The sequence below is a fragment of the Pseudophryne corroboree genome, chromosome 4 (assembly GCF_028390025.1).
Source record: "Pseudophryne corroboree isolate aPseCor3 chromosome 4, aPseCor3.hap2, whole genome shotgun sequence".
Taxonomy (NCBI): Eukaryota; Metazoa; Chordata; class Amphibia; order Anura; family Myobatrachidae; genus Pseudophryne; species Pseudophryne corroboree.
In genome coordinates, this window is record NC_086447.1 from 648,532,255 (window position 1) to 648,550,972 (window position 18,718).

The window sequence follows — 18,718 nt, forward strand, 5'->3', positions numbered from 1 at the left end:
TGGGTGGTTGAACGCACACCAGGGCGTGCGTAGATCAAAGCACAACTGCACACCCAAGAGTGGTGTATCTATTACACACACACACATATATATATATATATATATATATATATATATATGTTTGTTCTATTGCTTTTGCATGTATGTGTTGTTTTAAATAATTGCTCTTGCTTTTTTGGTTTCTGCAGCAGTTTACATTGGTTTCCACAGGGAAAACATCAGGGGTGTAGAGTGGATCTTGATCCAGAGGCACCAACAGGCTAAATCTTTAGCTGTCCCAGGATGCATTGGGGCCTCCTCTATAACCCCACCTCCAGGCACTGGGAGCTCAGTTTCGAGTTGGTGCCTGCAGCAGCAGGTCACTTAACGAGCTGCACTGGGTAGTCCTGAAAAAGCTTTTCTAAGAAGATTTCTTCTCTGGGCTGTCAGCACTGTAAGTCATAGTGACATTTCAGCGCTGCAGCTCCTTCACCTCCCAAACGGCATTGCATACTCCCACGGCCTGGTTCCCAGGTACTTGTGGCGGAGACGTTCCGACTTAGGCACACAGTCGCAGACCGCTCTCCTGGATCACGTAGCTGCTACGGGGAGGAGGTAAGAGGGTCCCCTAGGCGGGTCCCGCCATTAAATCGCGTTCTCTCCGTGACCTAGGGAGACGGGTCGCAGCGCTGGCGTGGACACTGTGTCTCTGGTCAGGGACCCCACTAGACCACCGAGGCGTCTGAGTACAGATCGGGTGTACTAACACCCCATTTAATAAGGCTCACAGTACCTGGGGTGGAAGTCCAGCAGAGGGGAGCCAGCGCTTGTCTGTAGCCTCTCCCCTGGCACATGGTGCCATCTCCTTGCAGATTTCCCGCCCTGGAGCTGCCTCACACTCTCCCTCACTCCCTGACAGAGATGCGGGGCGCCAACTTCTGAGCATAGCTGCTGCTGGTTTCCGGGATTGCAGGGCAAGGTCTCCCTTGTAAAGCCGCCTGTACACAGTGCTGAGAGGGTGTACCAATTGCAGAATATATTGTACGAGTATACTGATATATCCTCCGGTCTTGGACCAAGCTGTGATATATATATATATATATATATATATATATATATGTATAAGTCTGGAGCGCGCCCTCATGTATCGTCGCATGTGCAGTACGAATCTCCGGACGCCGGAAATGGGGCGGAAGTGATGTCACACATGGCCCAGACAGGAAGTCTGCGGCTTTTAATGTTTTGTATGTTTTAAACTCTTTTTTTGACTGCATTTTAGATTATAAATGTAGCGGTCTGGCTTCCCATAAGTTCCTCTTCATGTAGGATATTCCTAATGTGTAATTTTTCACTCCAAGCTCTTGATCTTTGTAATACAGGAAGTGATGTAGTTAATCACTTCCCATGTCATGCTGGGTATATATAGATGGTTTGTCCCATTTCATACACCACCCCTTGATGAAGTCCAATCGGGCGAAATGCGTTGGTTGACACCTAATTCTACCTGTCATCTTAACTTAAGCATTTTTTTTATTATCTTTATCGTTGATGCAGTTAATTTAATTGGTCCTTTTTGGCTGATAAGATCGTTTTTTTAGGACAAACCAAGGCGATATTTTTATACACATATGTTTCACTTTTTTACGTATTATGTATTATATCTCTGTGAATTTTTTGTGTCAATCTTGTAATTTAACTTTGTATTTTTCCTTTTAAGAATACACAGTCTACCCTTGTTTATATGTCACTAGGGGTCGATTAGAAGTATCTTAGGGGGGTAATCAATAAGTGTCGGAAGCTGCCGTCTTGTCGGGAAGACGGCAGCTTCTGACAGAAATAGGTCGGAAAGGGCTCAGACAGGATTTGGCCCCGTTTCCGACAACCTCAATCTGGCTTTTAAATGAGTCGGATTGAGGTGAGCGGATCGGCGGCCTATGGTGATCGGTGCAGCGGCTAGGGGTAGCGGTGTGGTTCGACGTCTATGGAGAGAAAGGATGAGAGGTACTTTGACGACCGTCCCCCGACCAGGTTCCTCTCTCCCTGCAGCGCGGCACTAGGTGTGTTGTGTGGCTCCAGCAGCTCCCTGTGTTCTCAAACACGGGGAGCTGCTGCCAGCCGCACAGACACCGGCCAAATCCGACAGTCGGATTAGGCTCAAATTCGACAGTCGGATTTGGCCACTCTTTGAATAGGGGTTGGCGGATCCATTCTGACAAATTCATGTCGGAATGGATCCGACTCTTATTGAATATACCCCATAGCTGACGCCCTTGATACAACTGGCAGTGACATAAGGAGACTGTACACAGTGACACACACCATCTGACTACTTGTGATAGTACTGAGTACTGCTCAGTGGCGCTGTTAGCCTCCCCTGTACACGTATCTTGTTGGTATTACTTGTTTACAGCTGCCTTGTTTTAGCCATTATAGCACACACAGTATGTTCAGAACCAATGAACGCACGAAAGAAGTAACCTGTGTCATAAGATTTTTAATGAAACCAATAATCCAGAAGATGTACCCACATCAGACAACCTTGATGAAATGTTCTGGACTATGGATAGACTGCTCATCAAGGAAGTGAAAGCATGGTGGGATATCAAGGGTCTGGAGCACTATGTGAGTGTGGATAGAGTACCAAGGAGTCTTAGCATTCTGAAACAACCCAGAACCATGATTTTATGAAGGAATGGGACCACATACTTCACAATTGCTTCATTAACCTAATGAGGTTATTCATCACAGAGAAGAAACACATTTTAACGAACTTAGAAACAGAGATCAAGGAGACCGATACTGTATTTGAGACACTCAAGGATAAAGAAGATTTTAAGATCAATGAGAAGGTCTTAAATAAGAAAGTAGCACATATTGAAGAAGAGGTCATCAGAGAAAGAAAAGAAGTTTAACAGGGACAAACATGATTACGAAAATAATAGAATTAAGAGCTGGAGTCGTTTTATGAAAGGAGGTCCACAGGAACCGAAAGGAAAAAGAGAATACTGGCAATCAGTACCAGAGAAAGGAAGGAAAAGAATCAAAAGCAACAAAGAGGGCATGCAAGGCAAGCATCCAACATGGACAATGAATAGATTCTCGGCATTACAAAGACTGGATCCTAACAATGAGGGGGATTTCTTATCCCCAGGACCAAGCACACGGGTTCAAGATACAGCAAGAAATGTTCTCAAAGAAAAAGTGACTTATGCCTCACCTCTAAAAAGAAGATTTGTAGAAGAACAGAATGCCGTGGGGGCAGGAGGAAAGAGCCACTACAAAAGAAGGAATCTACAGTAGAACCACCTGTATCCAAAGGAATATTCAACCTACCAAGCTATAAGCTAACAGAACATGAAACCTCCTTGCTGAAAAAAAGCCTGTCTTTCGCACCACAAAGGGGATGAATAAATTTGATGTCTTCGTGGATTTAAATAAATTCATACGGAAGCTCACACTCAAACAACATTTGCTTAAGAAGGAAGATGCAGTGATACAGAGTTATGAACAATCAAAGTTAGGCTTGAAACCAACATCTAAGTTTGACCCGCTGGAATCCAAAGGGCACAACATTGGTATTTTGTATGATCTGGTGATGAAAGATTTATGCGATGCTGAAATAAAACCTATAAAGGAAAATAATCTGACCAACAGAGAGTCTCAAGCAATCAAAAAAACTACATAAAAATAAGGATATAATTATAAAACCGGCTGATAAATGGGGGGGGGGGGGGAGGGGCTGGTAATTCTGGACCGGGAGACATGTGTCACAGAGGCTGAAAGATTACTGGGAGACAGATCTTCATATACCCTACTACCGGTGGAAGAATTCTGCTGAGAGGTCTCCGTAGTGAAAAACTAACTAAGAAGAATACCAGTACCTCTTGAATACCAACCCCATCACCCCCATTTTTTACTTTCTTCTGAAAGTACATAAGTCTATGACGAACCCACCGGGCAGACCAATCGTGGTGGGAATAGACTACCTGACTTCGCATCTGTCTGAATACGTGGACATATTTTTAAGAAAATATGTGACAGAATTACCAGCGTATCTGAAAGACACCACCTCAGTCCTAAACCTGATGGAGCTTCTAGAATGGAAAGACACATACAGATGGGCCACAATAGATGTGCAATCTTTCTACACATGCATTGAACATGAGAAGGGGATTGAGGCATGTAATGTTTTTTTTTCAGCAAGGATCATTTAATTAGAGTATTCTCAATTTCATTCCCGCCCACTACAGAGGTTAATCCTTTCCAAGTGGGACGGCCTGCCTCATCGGATCAAATCTCACATGATCACTTTGACTCCTGAGATTCATCTGTCGCTGACCTGGTGGCTCCAGGACCAGCAATTGAGCAGGGGCCGTCCCTTCTGGATCCCCAACTTAGTCCTGCTGACAACGGACGCCAGTCTGAGGGGATGAGGAGCGGTCGTTGGACCAAGGAGGACTCACTCCTTCCAATAAATATTCTTGAGCTGAGGGCAGTGTTCAATGCACTTCTCGCTCTGCCTCTAGTACAGAACAGGCCTGTTCAAGTATGATCAGATAACGCCACCACGGTGGCATACATAAACCATCAAGACGTCAGTCGAAGCCACATGTCAATGATGGAAGTGTCAAAAATCCTTTGTTGTGCGGAACGCCATCTGCCAGCCATACAGTGCATCCGGAAAATATTCACAGCACTTCAATTTTTCGACATTTTGTTATGATACAGCCTTATTCCAAAATGGAATAAATTCATTTTCTGCAGCGGGAGTACACTGGTATTCCACAGGGAATAACATTGGGGTGTAGAGTTGGATGTTGATCCGAGGCACCAACAGGCTAAAGCTTTGACTGTTCCCAGGATGCACTGCACCGCCTCCTCTATAGCCCCGCACTAGGCAGCCCTGAAAAAAGCTTTTTTTTAAAAGAAGAAAGAAGACTTCAAGGGCTGCAGCACAGGCATGTCAGTCTGTCAGCGGCGCTGCATACTCCCGCGCTCTGGTTGCCGGATACTTGCAGCGCAGACTCTTCTGGTCCCTTAAGGCACACATGACCGCTGCTGCTCTCCTGGATCGCGTGGCCGCACTTCAGGGAGGAGGTAAGAGGGTCCCCTAGCTGGGACTCACTGATATCGTGATCCGGTTGTGGTCCCTGGAGAAGGACCGCGCCGCTGGCGTGGAAACTGTAGGCGTGCAGGGACCCCACTATATCCACCAGGGCAGGGAGCACAGGTCGGATTTACTAAAATCTGTTTAACATAGGCTCCATAGTACCCGGTGGTGAAGTCCAGCAGAGGGGATAAGGTGCTGACCTGTAGCCCCTCCCCCAGCCCCAGGCACCATCTACAGAAGATGTTCCTGCCCTGGAGCTGCATCTCTCTCTCTCTCACTCCCTGTCAGTATTTGGGCGCCATTTCACAGAGCTGCTCTGATCCTGGGACTGCTGGGCAATGTCTCCTCTGTAAAGCCGCCTGTCTCATCAGCGCTGTGCATTTACAGGACACTTAAGTATTCTACATGTCGTTTAGACAGCGTTCGTTAAGAACTAGTGCACTCTATATGAATATTTAGTACAAGTATTCTGTGATATACATCCAGTGTTTACTGTGCATTGTTATATCTCTATACATACATAGCTATATGTAGTATTACTAGTCCAGTGCAGGGTTTTTTTTGTCAGGTATTGTGTTTGCCTGGCTATATTGTACTGTTATGCCCTACGGCTACATTCTCAATAATGTCTGCTACACAGGGCGGGAAATCCGCAGACGCTCCTGCATCATGCAGTGCTGACGTCACGGATTTATCTGAGGGAAATATTTCCTCTGAGGGTTCAGGTAGTGGGTGTTCTGCCCCCCTAGTCAGCCCGCAGCACCTGTAGCACATCAAGACCCACCTTGGGCTGCATTTTCCAATATGCTGACTATGCTTGTAACACGGCTTACGCCCCCTGTGGGACCTCCTGTGCCATTACAGCCACATATTGTCCCTGTAGTTAATCCACCATGGGCGGATACTCTGTCAACCCAGTTACAGAAATTAAATCAGTCCTTGATTAAACAAAAACTTAACCTTCGCCCTACTGGGACCAAAGGGTCATCTAAGCGGGACATTTCTTCCTCACAATCTACTAATATTTGGAGGATTCTTCCGTTTCGGATGGGGAATATACTGATCCATCAGACGCTGATACTGCTGCTTCCGATGATGATTCTACAACACAGGTTGATGTCCCTGACCTAGTGGAGGCTATCAAGCTGAATCTTCAGATTGATGATGACGTTGACCCTCCTAAAACGTCTAAGAAACCTGATAAGTTCAAACGTCAGAAGGTTACTAAATTAGTTTTACCACATTCTGACCATTTAATTGACATACGTCAAGAATCCTGGTCTTCTCCAGGAAATACATTTTCCCTGTCTAAAAAGATGCTAGCTCGTGGACTCACATGTAGCCCGGCTTGTGGTGTCATCTACTCTCCCTGTCACCACCGTCACCTTGCTGAAGGAACCGGCGGATAAACGCATGGAAGGTTGCTTGAAGTCTATTTACACCCTTACAGGTGCTGTACATAGACCCACTATGGCAGCCTCTTGGGCTGCAAAAGGCATTGACGCATTGGCTCAAGCTATTGAGGAAGAGCTGACGCTTAATTTTTCTGACACTGCCAGACAAGACACTGCCAGACAATACCTGTCCTATATTACCACAGCCTCCCATTATATTCAGCAGGCAGTCTCTGATACAAGCGTTATGGCGGCTAAGGCATCTACTACGTCTGTCCTAGCTCGCCGAATTCTGTGGTTATGGTCCTGGTTGGTGGACCTGGACTCTAAGAAGACCTTGGAGGTGCTCCTTTCTAAGGGAGATATACTATTTGGGGAGGATCTGAACAAGATTGTGACTGACTTGGCGTCGGCCAAGACTGCGTTTCTCCCAAGTACTAATCCTTTGGCTCCGAAGGCTAAGAGTACGACTTTTCATTCCTTTCGCCCTCCAGGTAAAGCAAAGGGTCAGGCGTACCCGAGACAGTCTTGCACTTCCAAATCTTCTAAGCCCAAACCTAAATGTCCTTGGGCCGCCCGTCAGCCTGCTTCCAAACCAGACAAGCCTGCTGCATGACGGGGCGGGCCTACCCCTGGGGGACCCCAGGGTGGGAGGCCGACTTCTGCAGTTCGGACGCCTGGGTGCAGGAGGTGGTCTCTCACGGGTACACAATCTCCTTCAGGAGTCATTCTCCTCACCAGTTTTGCTCGACGGTTATCCCTTCGGATCCGTTAAAAGCACAAACTCTACATTTGGTTGTACAATCCCTCCTGGATACTGGAGTGATTGTGCCAGTGCCTCTGTCTCAGAGAGGCAGAGGATACTATTCAACGCTGTTTCTGGTTCTGAAGCCGAATGGATCCTTCCGGCCTATACTAAACCTCAAATCTTTGAATAAATTTGTCAGGTTATCCAAATTCTGTATGGAAACCCTGCGCTCTATTGTACTGACTTTGGAACCCAAGGATTATATGGTATCCCTGGACATACAGGATGCTTACCTACACATACCTATTGCCATGTTGCATCAGCAATATCTGCGGTTTGCTATTGGCAACCTATATTATCAATTCCAAGCCTCACCTTTCGGACTGACCACGGCTCCTCAGATCTTCACCAAGGTCATAGCGGTCATGACGGCCCTTCTCCGCCATCAGGGTATCAGGATCTTGCCATATCTGGACGACTTGTTAATCCTGGCGAACTCCCCAGAGGTTCTTCTCCGTCATCTGGAACGGACGGTCCAATTCCTACAAGCCCACGGGTGGCTCATCAACTGGAAGAAATCCTCGCTGGTCACTGCTCAGGGCATGGTGTACCTGGGGGCGTTACTGGACACACACAGCCAACGTTTGTTCTTGTCTCAAGAGAAGGTCCTGAAACTTCAGGACAGAATCAGATGCTTCCTCTCTCGTCCAAGAGTGTCGATACACTCGGCAATGCAAGTACTAGACGTCATGGTGTTGGCTTTCGACATGGTAGAGTACGCTCAATTTCATTCCCACCCTCTACAGAGGTTAATCCTTTCCAAGTGGGACGGCCTGCCTCACCGGATCCGGTGGTCCATCTGTCACTGAGCTGGTGGCTACAGAACCAACAATTAAGCAGGGGTCGATCCCTTCTGGATCTCCAACTGGGTTCTCCAAACGACGGATGCCAGTCTGCGAGGTTTGGGGCGCGGTGTTGGAGCAACACTCTCTTCAAGGTCAGGGGACCCCCGATAAATATTCTGGAATTACGGGCAGTGTTCAATGCACTGAAACTTGCCCTGCATCTGGTACAGAACAGGCCTGTTCAAGTACAATCAGACAAAGTCACCACGGTCGTGTACATAAATCATCACTCGAAGCCACATGGCAATGATGGAAGTGTCAAAAATCCTTCAATGGGTGGAACGCCATCTGCCAGCCAAATCGGCAGTGTTCATTCCAGCAGTCCCCAACTGGGAAGCGGACTTCCTCAGTAGTCAGGACGTACATGCCGGAGAGTGGAGTCTTCATTCGGAAGTCTTTCAACTCCTAGTGGACAAGTGGGGCCTACCAGATGTAGACCTGATGGCGTCTCGACACAATCACAAGGTTCCGGTCTTCGGAGCAAGAACAAGGGATCCTCAAGCAGCGTTCGTGGACGCACTGGCAGTTCCATGGAACTTTTGTCTGCCCTCCGTGTTCCCTTAAGTGTCACTTCTGCCCATGGCCCTATAGAAGTTCAAACAAGAAAGAGGAATACTACTTCTAGTTGCTTTAGCGTGGCCCAGACAGCATTGGTTCTCAGACCTGCAGGGTTTGTCGACAGAACATCCCCTTTTACTTCCTCAGTGCCCAGACCTCCTCGTACAGGGCCCTTGTCTCTACCCAGACCTGGCCAGACTGGCTTTGACGGCGTGGCTCTTGAAGCTTCACTCCTGAGAGTCAAAGGATTCTCCGAGGCGGTTATCCAGACTGTGCTGAAGGCCCACAAACCGGCATCTGCCCGGAATTATTACAGGGTCTGGAATTCTTACTTCACTTGGTGTGCTGATAAGAATGATGATGCTTATAGATTCGGAACTTCCAGAATTCTGGCTTTTCTGCAACAAAGCAGGTCTGGACTTAGGCCTTCGTCTGACCTCCCTCAAGGGTCACATATCTGCCTTGTCGGTGGTCAGAGGAAAGTTGTGTCTATACCTGGCGTTCATACATTCACTCAGGGTGTACTGTGGATTCATCCTCCTGCTCTTGCTGGCTATTGCCTCTGCAAGACGGGTGTCGGACTTAGACACCTTTTCCTGTCGTCCACCCTTTCTGATATTTCACCGTGACCGGGCAGTTTTACGAACTCGACCTGGTTATTTACCTAAGGTGGTGTCATCTTTTCACCTAAACCAAGAGATTGTGGTTCCGGCCTTTATGTCTTCGGATTTGTCTCCCAAAGAACGTTCTTTGGATGTGGTTAGGGCTCTCCGTATCTAGGAGGAGAGGACTGCCTCTATCAGGAGGTCAGATACCCTTTTTGTCCTGTTTGGTTTCCACAAATGTGGCTGGCCTGCGAATAAGCAAACCTTGGCCAGATGGATTAGAATGGTGATATGTGCAGACTGGACTCCCAGCTCCTGCTGCTATTAATGTCCATTCTACTTGGTCTGTTGAACCTTCTTGGGCGGCCCGCCGTGACGAATCCGCAGAGCAATTGTGCAAGGCGGCTACGTTGTCCTCTGTGAACACGTTTGTTGGGTTCTATGCCTTTGATACTTTCGCCTCCCAGGATGCTTCCTTTGGACGCCGGATTCTAACATCCGCTAAGGCGTGTCCCCTCCCTTGAGGAACTGCTTTAGGACATCCCCGATGTTTTCCCTGTGGAAACCAATGTAACCTGCTGCAGAAAATGAGTGTTATGGTAGACTTACCATGGTTAACACTGTTTCTGCGAGGTACATTGGGTACCACAGGGCGCCCACCCTGACGCACCTAGCTTCTATGGGTTTTTATGGCATTAGCCGCTGGTACCTTCTCCTGACGTGAGAATGTGGTTCTATGTGACTAACATCTGCCTTCACTCTGCAATAGACTGATTAACGAAACTGAGCTCTCAGTGCCTGGAGGCGGGGTTATAGAGGGAGGCCTCACTGCATCCTGGGACAGCTAAAGCTTTAGCCTGTTAGTGCCTCTGGATCAAGATCCACTCTACACCCCTGATGTTTTCCCTGTGGAACCCAATGTACCTCGCAGAAACAGTGTTAACCATGATAAGTCTACCATAACACTCTTTTATATTGGGTTGTGTCCCTTGTAGTTGAAGAAGAACAAAACCCATATATAATATATAACTGTAACCCACTTATCATCTAACCAACAGAATAGCAGGGTACTGCCAGGGCTTAAATGTCCAGAATACATTCAGTCCCCGGTATCTCAGCAATAACTTTGTGTCAGGGATTCAGCAAAGTACTGGAAACTTTTCCAGAGATTCTGGTCCATGCTGACATGATAGCATCACACAGTTGCTGCAGTTTGTTTTTGGCTGCACATTCACACTGCAAATCTCCCATTCTGCCACATCTCAGAAGGTTCTTTACTGCACTGAGAACTGGTAACCATGGGGCATACTTGCCTACCTGACCCTTTCCATGAGGGAAAAAATGCTCTGTTCCTGGACTTTCCTGGTAATGTATGATTGCCATCACCTGTGGTGAAACACCTTTCTTATCAATTAACTAGCTCACCACAGGTGATGGCAATCATACATTACCAGGAAAGTCCAGGAACAGAGCATTTTCTCCCTCATGGAGAGGGTCAGGTAGGCAAGTATGCTTCAACTCCAGTTTGGGTGAGCCCATGACCACTGTAACTTCAGTTTTCTGTTCTTAGTTGGTCTGGTTTTTAGTACTTAGGTGGTCTGCTGCTATAGCCCATAAAAAGGATGCACTGTACAATCTACTTCATACCACTACTGTAAAATATAATTATTTGTGTCACTATTGGCATCCTGTCAGCTTGGACAAATATGACATTGTCATTAGCAAGGTATTTTCGCCGTCAGGACTGCCACTCACTGGATGTTTATTGTTTTTCATACCATTATCTCATACCTCCCAACATGACCCTCTCCAGGAGTGACACCATACTCTGCTTCTGGACTTTTTTTCTTAATTTATGATTGTCGACACCTGTGTTGAACAGGTTATGTCAGGAATCTGCATTTTCCATCACATCACTGCTGTGGAACTACAGGTTCCAGCAGTTCAGTTCCGTTCCAGTTCTCGTTTTCAGTCCTCTGCAGCCTGGAGTACATAGTGCTTCAACTAACTCACAGCTGATCTGGACACCCAATCCAGCTAGTATCTCCGCCTGCAGTTTGTGTCCAATCACTGCTGGGCAGGTGGTATAACTTCCAGTTTGTGGCTCTCTCACATCGCCTTGGACAACACGTCACATCCCGTGAACAGGTGGCTCCTGTTTGCAATCCTCTGTCTACAGAGATATCCTTGTGTAGTGGACCTGTGGAACAACAGGTCCCAGCTGTTCCAGTTCCGTTCCAGTTCCCAGCTGTTCCTGTGTTCCTGTGGAACTACAAGTTCCAGCAACCCCTCCAGCTCTCCTGCGACATTCCGTGTGCAAGTTCCTGTGGAACTACAAGTTCCAGCAACCCCTCCAGCTCTCCTGCGACATTCCGTGTGCAAGTTCCTGTGTTCCTGTGGAACTACAAGTTCCAGCAACCCCTCCAGCTCTCCTGCGACATTCAGTGTGCAAGTTCCTGTGTTCCTGTGGAACTACAAGTTCCAGCAACCACTCCAGCTCTCCTGCTGCATTCAGTGTGTAAGTTCCTGTGTTCCAGTCTCCAGATCCCCGTGTTCCTGGTTACCTGCTTGTTACTCCGTGTTCCTGGTTATCCTACTACAGCTCCGTGGAACTACAAGCATCAGCAATTCCTGCATTCATTTACAGGCTTCACACCAATCTCCAACACAGTGTGCTTCAGCCTCAGCTGTAGAGACTCCATCTCCAGGTGCAGCTCATCACCTCGCCTGTGAATCAGCTTGCAAGCTGCCTGTGCTTTCCAATAGCACTGTGAACCCTGCATCAAGTCTTCTTCATCTGCTATCAGGTTTGCTACCATTATCATCACCTCTGCTGGCTCCACGTGTTTATCATCTCTGGTTCCCATACCAGCATATTGCCATAGACTCTCACTGTATTGCCATAGACTCTCACTGTATTGCCATAGACTCTCACTGTTTTGCCATAGACTCTCAGCTTCCACGCTGCATCATACCCATTGCATTTATTATTGTTTATTTCTCCAAGTATTCCTGCTGCCATATTGTTTTATCTTTCTGCTTAATAAACAACATTGTGCACATGCGCAGGAATCCAATCCAGTATCCTCACTTCTTCCATCCTACCTCCACTGACCCACTAGCGCCCCCTCCGGGGACACAAACCAGACCGAACCTGACAGGTTAATGGATAAGAAAGGTGTTTCAGCACAGGTGATGGCAATCATAAATTAAGAGGGAAGTCCAGGAGCAGAGCATTCTGTCCCTCCTGGAGAGGGTCATGTTGGGAGGTATGCTATCTGTAAATTCTATAGCATACTTGCCTACCTGACCCTCTCCGTGAGGGAGAAAATGCCCTGTTCCTGGACTATCTTGGTAATGTATGATTGGCATCACCTGTGGTGAGCTAGTTAATTGATAAGAAAGGTGTTTCACCACAGGTGATGGCAATCATACATTACCAGGAAAGTCCAGGAACAGAGCATTTTCTTCCTCATGGAGAGGGTCAGGTAGGCAAGTATGCTCTAGAGCAGGGGTTCTCAAACTCGGTCCTCAGGACCCCACACGGTGCATGTTTTGCAGGTAACCCAGCAAGTGCACAGGTGTATTAATTACTCACTGACCCATTTTAAAAGGTTCACAGGTGGGACTAATTATTTCACTTGTGATTCTGTGAGGAGACCTGCAAAACATGCACTGTGTGGGGTCCTGAGGACCGAGTTTGAGAACCTGTGCTCTAGATAGGTGCTCACTATAATAATAAATTGATGGATGGTTGGGTAAATACTAATAGGGGGCAGATAGATCATGAGCATACAAATGATAATGAGAGTTTTGGGGCACAGTGGTCCTGGCTATTATTATAATAATAATAATAATAATAATAATAATTGAGCTGAGGGGCAGATGGGTGCATTTTATAATAAGGATGATGGATAAGGGCATACTGAGGATAACAGGGGCAGATGGATGGTGGGGTAACAGTACTACTAGTAATAACAATATTAATAAGATGGCTGAGTAATAATACTACTGCTACTAAGATGCTGGAATAATAATAAGACGGGCAGATGAATGGTGGGGAAATAATAATAATAGTAATAATACTGGATATTAGTAATAATGATGGGTGAGGAAACAGCACTAATTCTTCCAAACCTGTGTGACCGGGAAATAAGGGTGAGGGGGGTATATAATAGTAATAATAGTAATAATCCAGGAGCCGCTCTCATTGTTCAGGGCGGGTAGCCCCATCACACCTGAGGAGAGCCCGGAGGGGCCCCGTGAGCCCTCACCCCCTGACTGGCCGGGCAGCTCCCCCCCTCCGCAGTGGGCTGGGTGAGGGCTGTTGCCCGCTGCCAGCCTCCTCTGCCTTCTATAGCTACCCAGAATCCGGTGTATTTGCCTCACACCCGCGGTAATTATAAAAAGCCGGAGGACTAATAAATTATGCTAAGTGGCGGCGCGTGTATGAATTGGATTACCTGCTGCATCTCATCCTAGGCGCCGGTCTGCAAGCCAATCAAAGCTCGCGGTCCGGCAGCCAATCAGCCTCAGCTGCCGGACCGCGAGCTCTGGTTGGCTCACGGGCCGGCGCCGGGCTTTTCATGTAGTGCACGACAGACACTGCAGTGTTGAAGCGAAGCTGTAGGGACGGCTCCAGGCTCCAATATGGCGGCCAGAGCTAGCGGCGCCCATAAAGTGCGGCGCCCTGTTCGGCCGCTCTATTGGAACATGCCTGGAGCCGGCCCTGTAATGGCACCCCTTTAATGCAAGAACACCTGTTCACTGCTGTGAATCAGACATGCTTTCCAGCATTCCAGCCCGCAGGACAATGCTGTCCCAAATCAGGACAGAGCCCTTAAATCGTGACAACCCTGGTTAAAACAGGCAGTTATGAGGTTTTGCTATATGAGGCCTCTCTGAAACCTATGGTGATGACACCAGAGCGGGTTGAAATGCTTTGGTGGCTGTGGAGTGTCAGTGGCGCCAGGGAACAATCCAATGGGGATTTGAGGCGGGACCAGGAGATGCCAGTTCATCCATGAACATATGATTATTTGGGTTGGGCACAGGATGCTGGCAGTCAGAAGACTGACAGTAGCATCCCGACGTGCAGAATAACAACACCTGCTAGGTAAGTATTCCAACCCTCTTTCCCCAACCCCTCTAACCCTAACCCTCTGCACCAGAAGCCTAAACCTAACCACCACCCTTAGTGCTTACCCCCCCCCCCCGCAGCCTAAACCTAACCATACCCACTTAGTTATAACCCTCCCTTTTTAGTGCCCAACCCTCCCCCTCCCCCCGCTGCCTAACCTTAACCTCCCCTATACTGTCTACACCTAACATCTCGAACACCAGTATGCCAAACGCATCCCTGAATATTGAGTCGCTGACTTCATACTATTAAATATTGCAGAATTATGAGCTTCTGTCTAATTCTGGGTATGGATCATTAGGTCGACCCTAATTAGGTCGACAGTCAATAGTTCAACCACATATGGTCGACATGGAAAAGGTTGACATGTTCAAAAGGTCAACAGGGTCATTAGGTTTACAGGTAAAAAGTGGAACAGATCAACAGGTACAAAAGATCGACACATGAAAAGGCATGACAAATTGTCTACCCAAAAATGGTCGACGCACCTTTTTTTTTGTGTGTCGCTTTCACTGGCAAAGCACAGGAAACTCCAATTAGTGTACTGCACTCCCTTGCTGTGGACAAGGTGCATTGCACCGCTACCGTTGCACTTGGCACATGCACTAACGTCTTCAGGGTCCCAGCCATCATGTGACTGTGACTTCCAAGTCAAACCTCTGACCCGCCCCGTAGTGCCTAACTCTAACCTCCCCTCCCCCCCACTGCTTAACCCTATAACCGTTACCTCCTTCCAGAGCCTAACCTTTCTCCTGCAGCCTAACCCTTCAGAGCACAGCGTAACCCTAATGACAATCATTTTGACTTTATAAATGCTGACATTGTCGACGTTTTTACTATATACCATGTTACAGCACCGTGCCTTATAGCTGTAATGGCTTGTAATATATTCTAATAGTTGTCAGCAAATGCAGATAAGAGCTGTAATTAACAGTCCACTAGCAGCACTAAAAGCTATTAGCAGCAACAGCATGGCAGCATGGTACCTGGGATTTGTACAGCCCTGCTACATGTGCGCACCAGAAAGATGTAAGAGCAAAGGTTGCAGCATTTCTAATGGTTTATTGTCTTCCATCTGCATTTTTGCTATTTTTTTTTTCAGGGTACAGCATTGGTGCACGAACATATGTTTATTAGGAACTGACATATCTGGCATTAGGGGTGGTCTTCAGTATGCCGACTGACGGGATCCCGGCGCACAGTATACCGGCGCCGGGATCCCGACAGCTGGCATACCGACACTATTCTCCCTCGTGGGGGTCCACGACCCCCCTGGAGGGAGAATAAAATAACGTGGCGCGGCGAGCGCAGCGAGCCCGCAAGGGGCTCATTTGCGCTTGCCACGCTGTCGGTAAGCCGGCGGTCGGCCTCCCGGCGCCGGTATGCTGGTCGCCGGGAGCCCGTCCGCCGGCATACCATAGTGAACCCGGCATTAGGGCTACAATACATTTTCCTATTGTAAAGTTAGGTTAAAAATCTAATAGAGAAAATTCTAGTTAAGTTGGCTCACAATTTTTTTTATTATAAAATATAATGTATTTGTTTTTAACAGCATTCCCTCTGCTGAAGATGTATATCGATGCAGAAAATGAGCAGCTGGTTACCGGTTGTGCCGATGGGCTGGTAAGATGCACATTTCATTTGTTTCATACCAGTTTTATACAGATCTACATTTAGAGCATCTGGACATCTCAGAGCTGCATTGTTTGATGTAAAGGTTTTCAGTATTGCAAAAATATTTCATCAAGCAAGACAGGGCATACCCATAAATTGTGAATTCTCATTTTCCAGATAAGGTCTTTCAGCTTAGCAAAGGGACACAATTTTCGAGGTCTCTGTCACATCAACCTTCAAAAGGAGAAACTCAGATTCTGCAGGATTATTGGAAAATGCAGGCCCTCTGGTATAACAGGTGACATTTTGTGCTTTATATAGTATGCAGTCATATTGTTGTCATTCAGAATGTCAGCACTGCAATGTTGAATGGTTCCAGGGACGTGCAGTCAGGGGAGGCAGTGCCTCCCCTGTCATTAATGAGTAAGATAATACAAAGAAGATGCATATGACACATATTCTGTGTCATATGTATCTTCTTAATATTATTCTTAGGATTGCTCCCCTCTGTATGTGTTTGGGAGGCACCGATCGTGGTGCCTCCCGTTGTCACTGGGGAAAGTATGGGGAGCGAGGGGCGGGCACGGGCGGGGACTAGCCTTGGGCTGTAAAAGCCCATTGAAAATATATGGGAAAGCGGCACCATTAGAGGTGCCGCTTTCATACAGGGACGTGCTTTCAACCTATGAAAGCACGTCCCTGTCAGTGAGGCCACAGTGATTGGCCAGCGGATCCGTCACTGGATCCGCTGTCAATCACTGTGTGGGCGACGCTGGCGGAGGAGGTGCGGGCGGCTGGATGCGGCGATGGTGCGGGCGGCTGGATGCGGCGATGGTGCGGGCGGCGGGATGCGGCGGTGGTGCGGCGGCGGAAATGTACCTTTATCCAGCAGAGTTTGGCAGCGGAGCGGTTCCAGTTTCAAAAATGGCGCCTCAGCGGCAGTTTTGAAATTCAAGATGGCCGCCGCGAGCCAATCACGGCTCGCCGCGTCATCGCCCCGCCCCCTCGGCTGACTTATATAAGTCAGCGCGAGGCGGAGGAGAGTCATTCCGACAGCAGAGGAGGAGCTGTGAAGAGCTCCTGAAGAAAGAAGACGCCGCAAGTCCTGGCTGGGCGGCGGCTATGCAAAAGAGCTTAGCAGCCGCCGCCCACCAGGTGAAGAAGACGCTGGAAGCCCTGGGGAGGTGGCGCCCCCCCCCAGGTGAAGACGCCGGAAGCCCTGAGAAGGCGGCGGCCACGCACAAGAGCTTAAAGGCCGCCGCCCCCAGGTGAAGGTCCGGTTTAATAAAGCTTATTTTCAAGACGTGTGGTGTTTTTATTTTAATATTTTCTTTACAGGTGGACTACAGGTGCCAGCGGGCCCTTTATGTCCGGGCATGCTGGCACTTTTGGTTCTCCAAGTGCCAGCATGCTGGGGCAGGCTTGCTGGGACCTGTAGGCTACCTGTAAAGAACAATATTACTATTCTTTGCAGGTGGACTACAGGTGCCAGCAGGCCCTTTATGTCCGGGCATGCTGGCACTTGTGGTTCTCCAAGTGCCAGCATGCTGGGGCAGGCTTGCTGGGACCTGTAGGCCACCTGTAAAGAACAATATTAACACAATGAACCCCGCACCCACCGCCACCAGGGGTGCGGGGCATAGATAGCCCAGTGCTGGTTATTGCTCGGGAGGGGGGACCCCATTTTTATTTTTTGGGGTTCCCACTTTCTGAGGAATTCCAACCCTGGGCTGACTGGCTGGGGGGGCAGATTAATGTTATGGCAGGGGGACCCCACACTGAGTGTCTCCCCTGCTATGGCATTACTCCCCCTGGCTGGTTCTGCCTAGTGCTGGTTTTACTGATGTGTCGGGGGACCACATTTTTTTTTTTCGGGGGGGGGGGGGGGGGTTGGAGGGCTTGTTAGCTGCCAGTGCCTCCCCAACCAGTGACCTCACCGCACGTCACTGAATGGTTCAGAGTGTCAACATGTTCATAATGGCGACATTTAATACAACCATAGTGATATAATGTTGACATTATACATGTCTACAGTATAACCATTATGGTTAGGCTGCGATTAGGGTAAAATAGTAATGTCAGTATTCTCAGATGACATGTATAATGTTGATATTATGAATGCTAAATGATGACACTATGAATGACGACATGCTAAATTACATCATTGGGATCCTCTCGACCAGGTGTGGAACTAGCAGTGGTGCAGCAGGTGCATTGCATCAGGGTAAATTTACTAAGGTGGGAGATTTTTTAGAACTGGTGATGTTGCCCATAGCAACCAATCAGATTATATCTATTATCTGCTAGAAGCAGCTAGATAAATGGTAAGTAGAATCTGATTGGTTTCCATGGGCAACATCACCAGTTCTAAAAATCTCCCACCTTAGTAAATTAACCCCCTGGTGTCACTATTAACAGACTAGCCAGGTACTAACAATCAGTTGGACTGACTCATTGTAGTATGCTGCCGGCCACCGCATCGCGGGCAGTAACAAAGAGAGAAGGGTTCTGGGTTGAGGAGAGGATGCCCCTCCCCAGGCCTGACACTATCATTAGGCAACATTAGGCATCTGCCTAGAGTGCTGGATTAAGGGGAGCGGCATTGTAGCCTGACAATCCGTATGTGCGTTTTATAATATATTGCATACCTGCGGGTGGCAGTTGC

The 18,718-nt window shown here is 47.9% G+C and overlaps 1 protein-coding gene across 14 annotated transcripts in view; it reads left to right on the forward strand.

The window, feature by feature from the left end:
- Positions 1–18,718, forward strand: part of WDR27 (WD repeat domain 27) — a 1,147,516-nt gene that overhangs the window by 162,276 nt on the left and 966,522 nt on the right. For 13 of the 14 annotated variants that reach the window (XR_010176117.1, XR_010176118.1, XM_063917760.1 and 10 more), the window contains exons 7-8: positions 15,992–16,062; positions 16,231–16,351. Coding sequence is in view for 12 of the 14 variants with exons in the window: in XM_063917760.1 (XP_063773830.1) it covers positions 15,992–16,062; positions 16,231–16,351 (192 nt within the window). In the remaining 2 variants the exon portion in view is untranslated. The remainder of the gene's footprint in view (positions 1–15,991; positions 16,063–16,230; positions 16,352–18,718) is intronic. The other variant, XM_063917750.1, reaches the window with a different exon arrangement.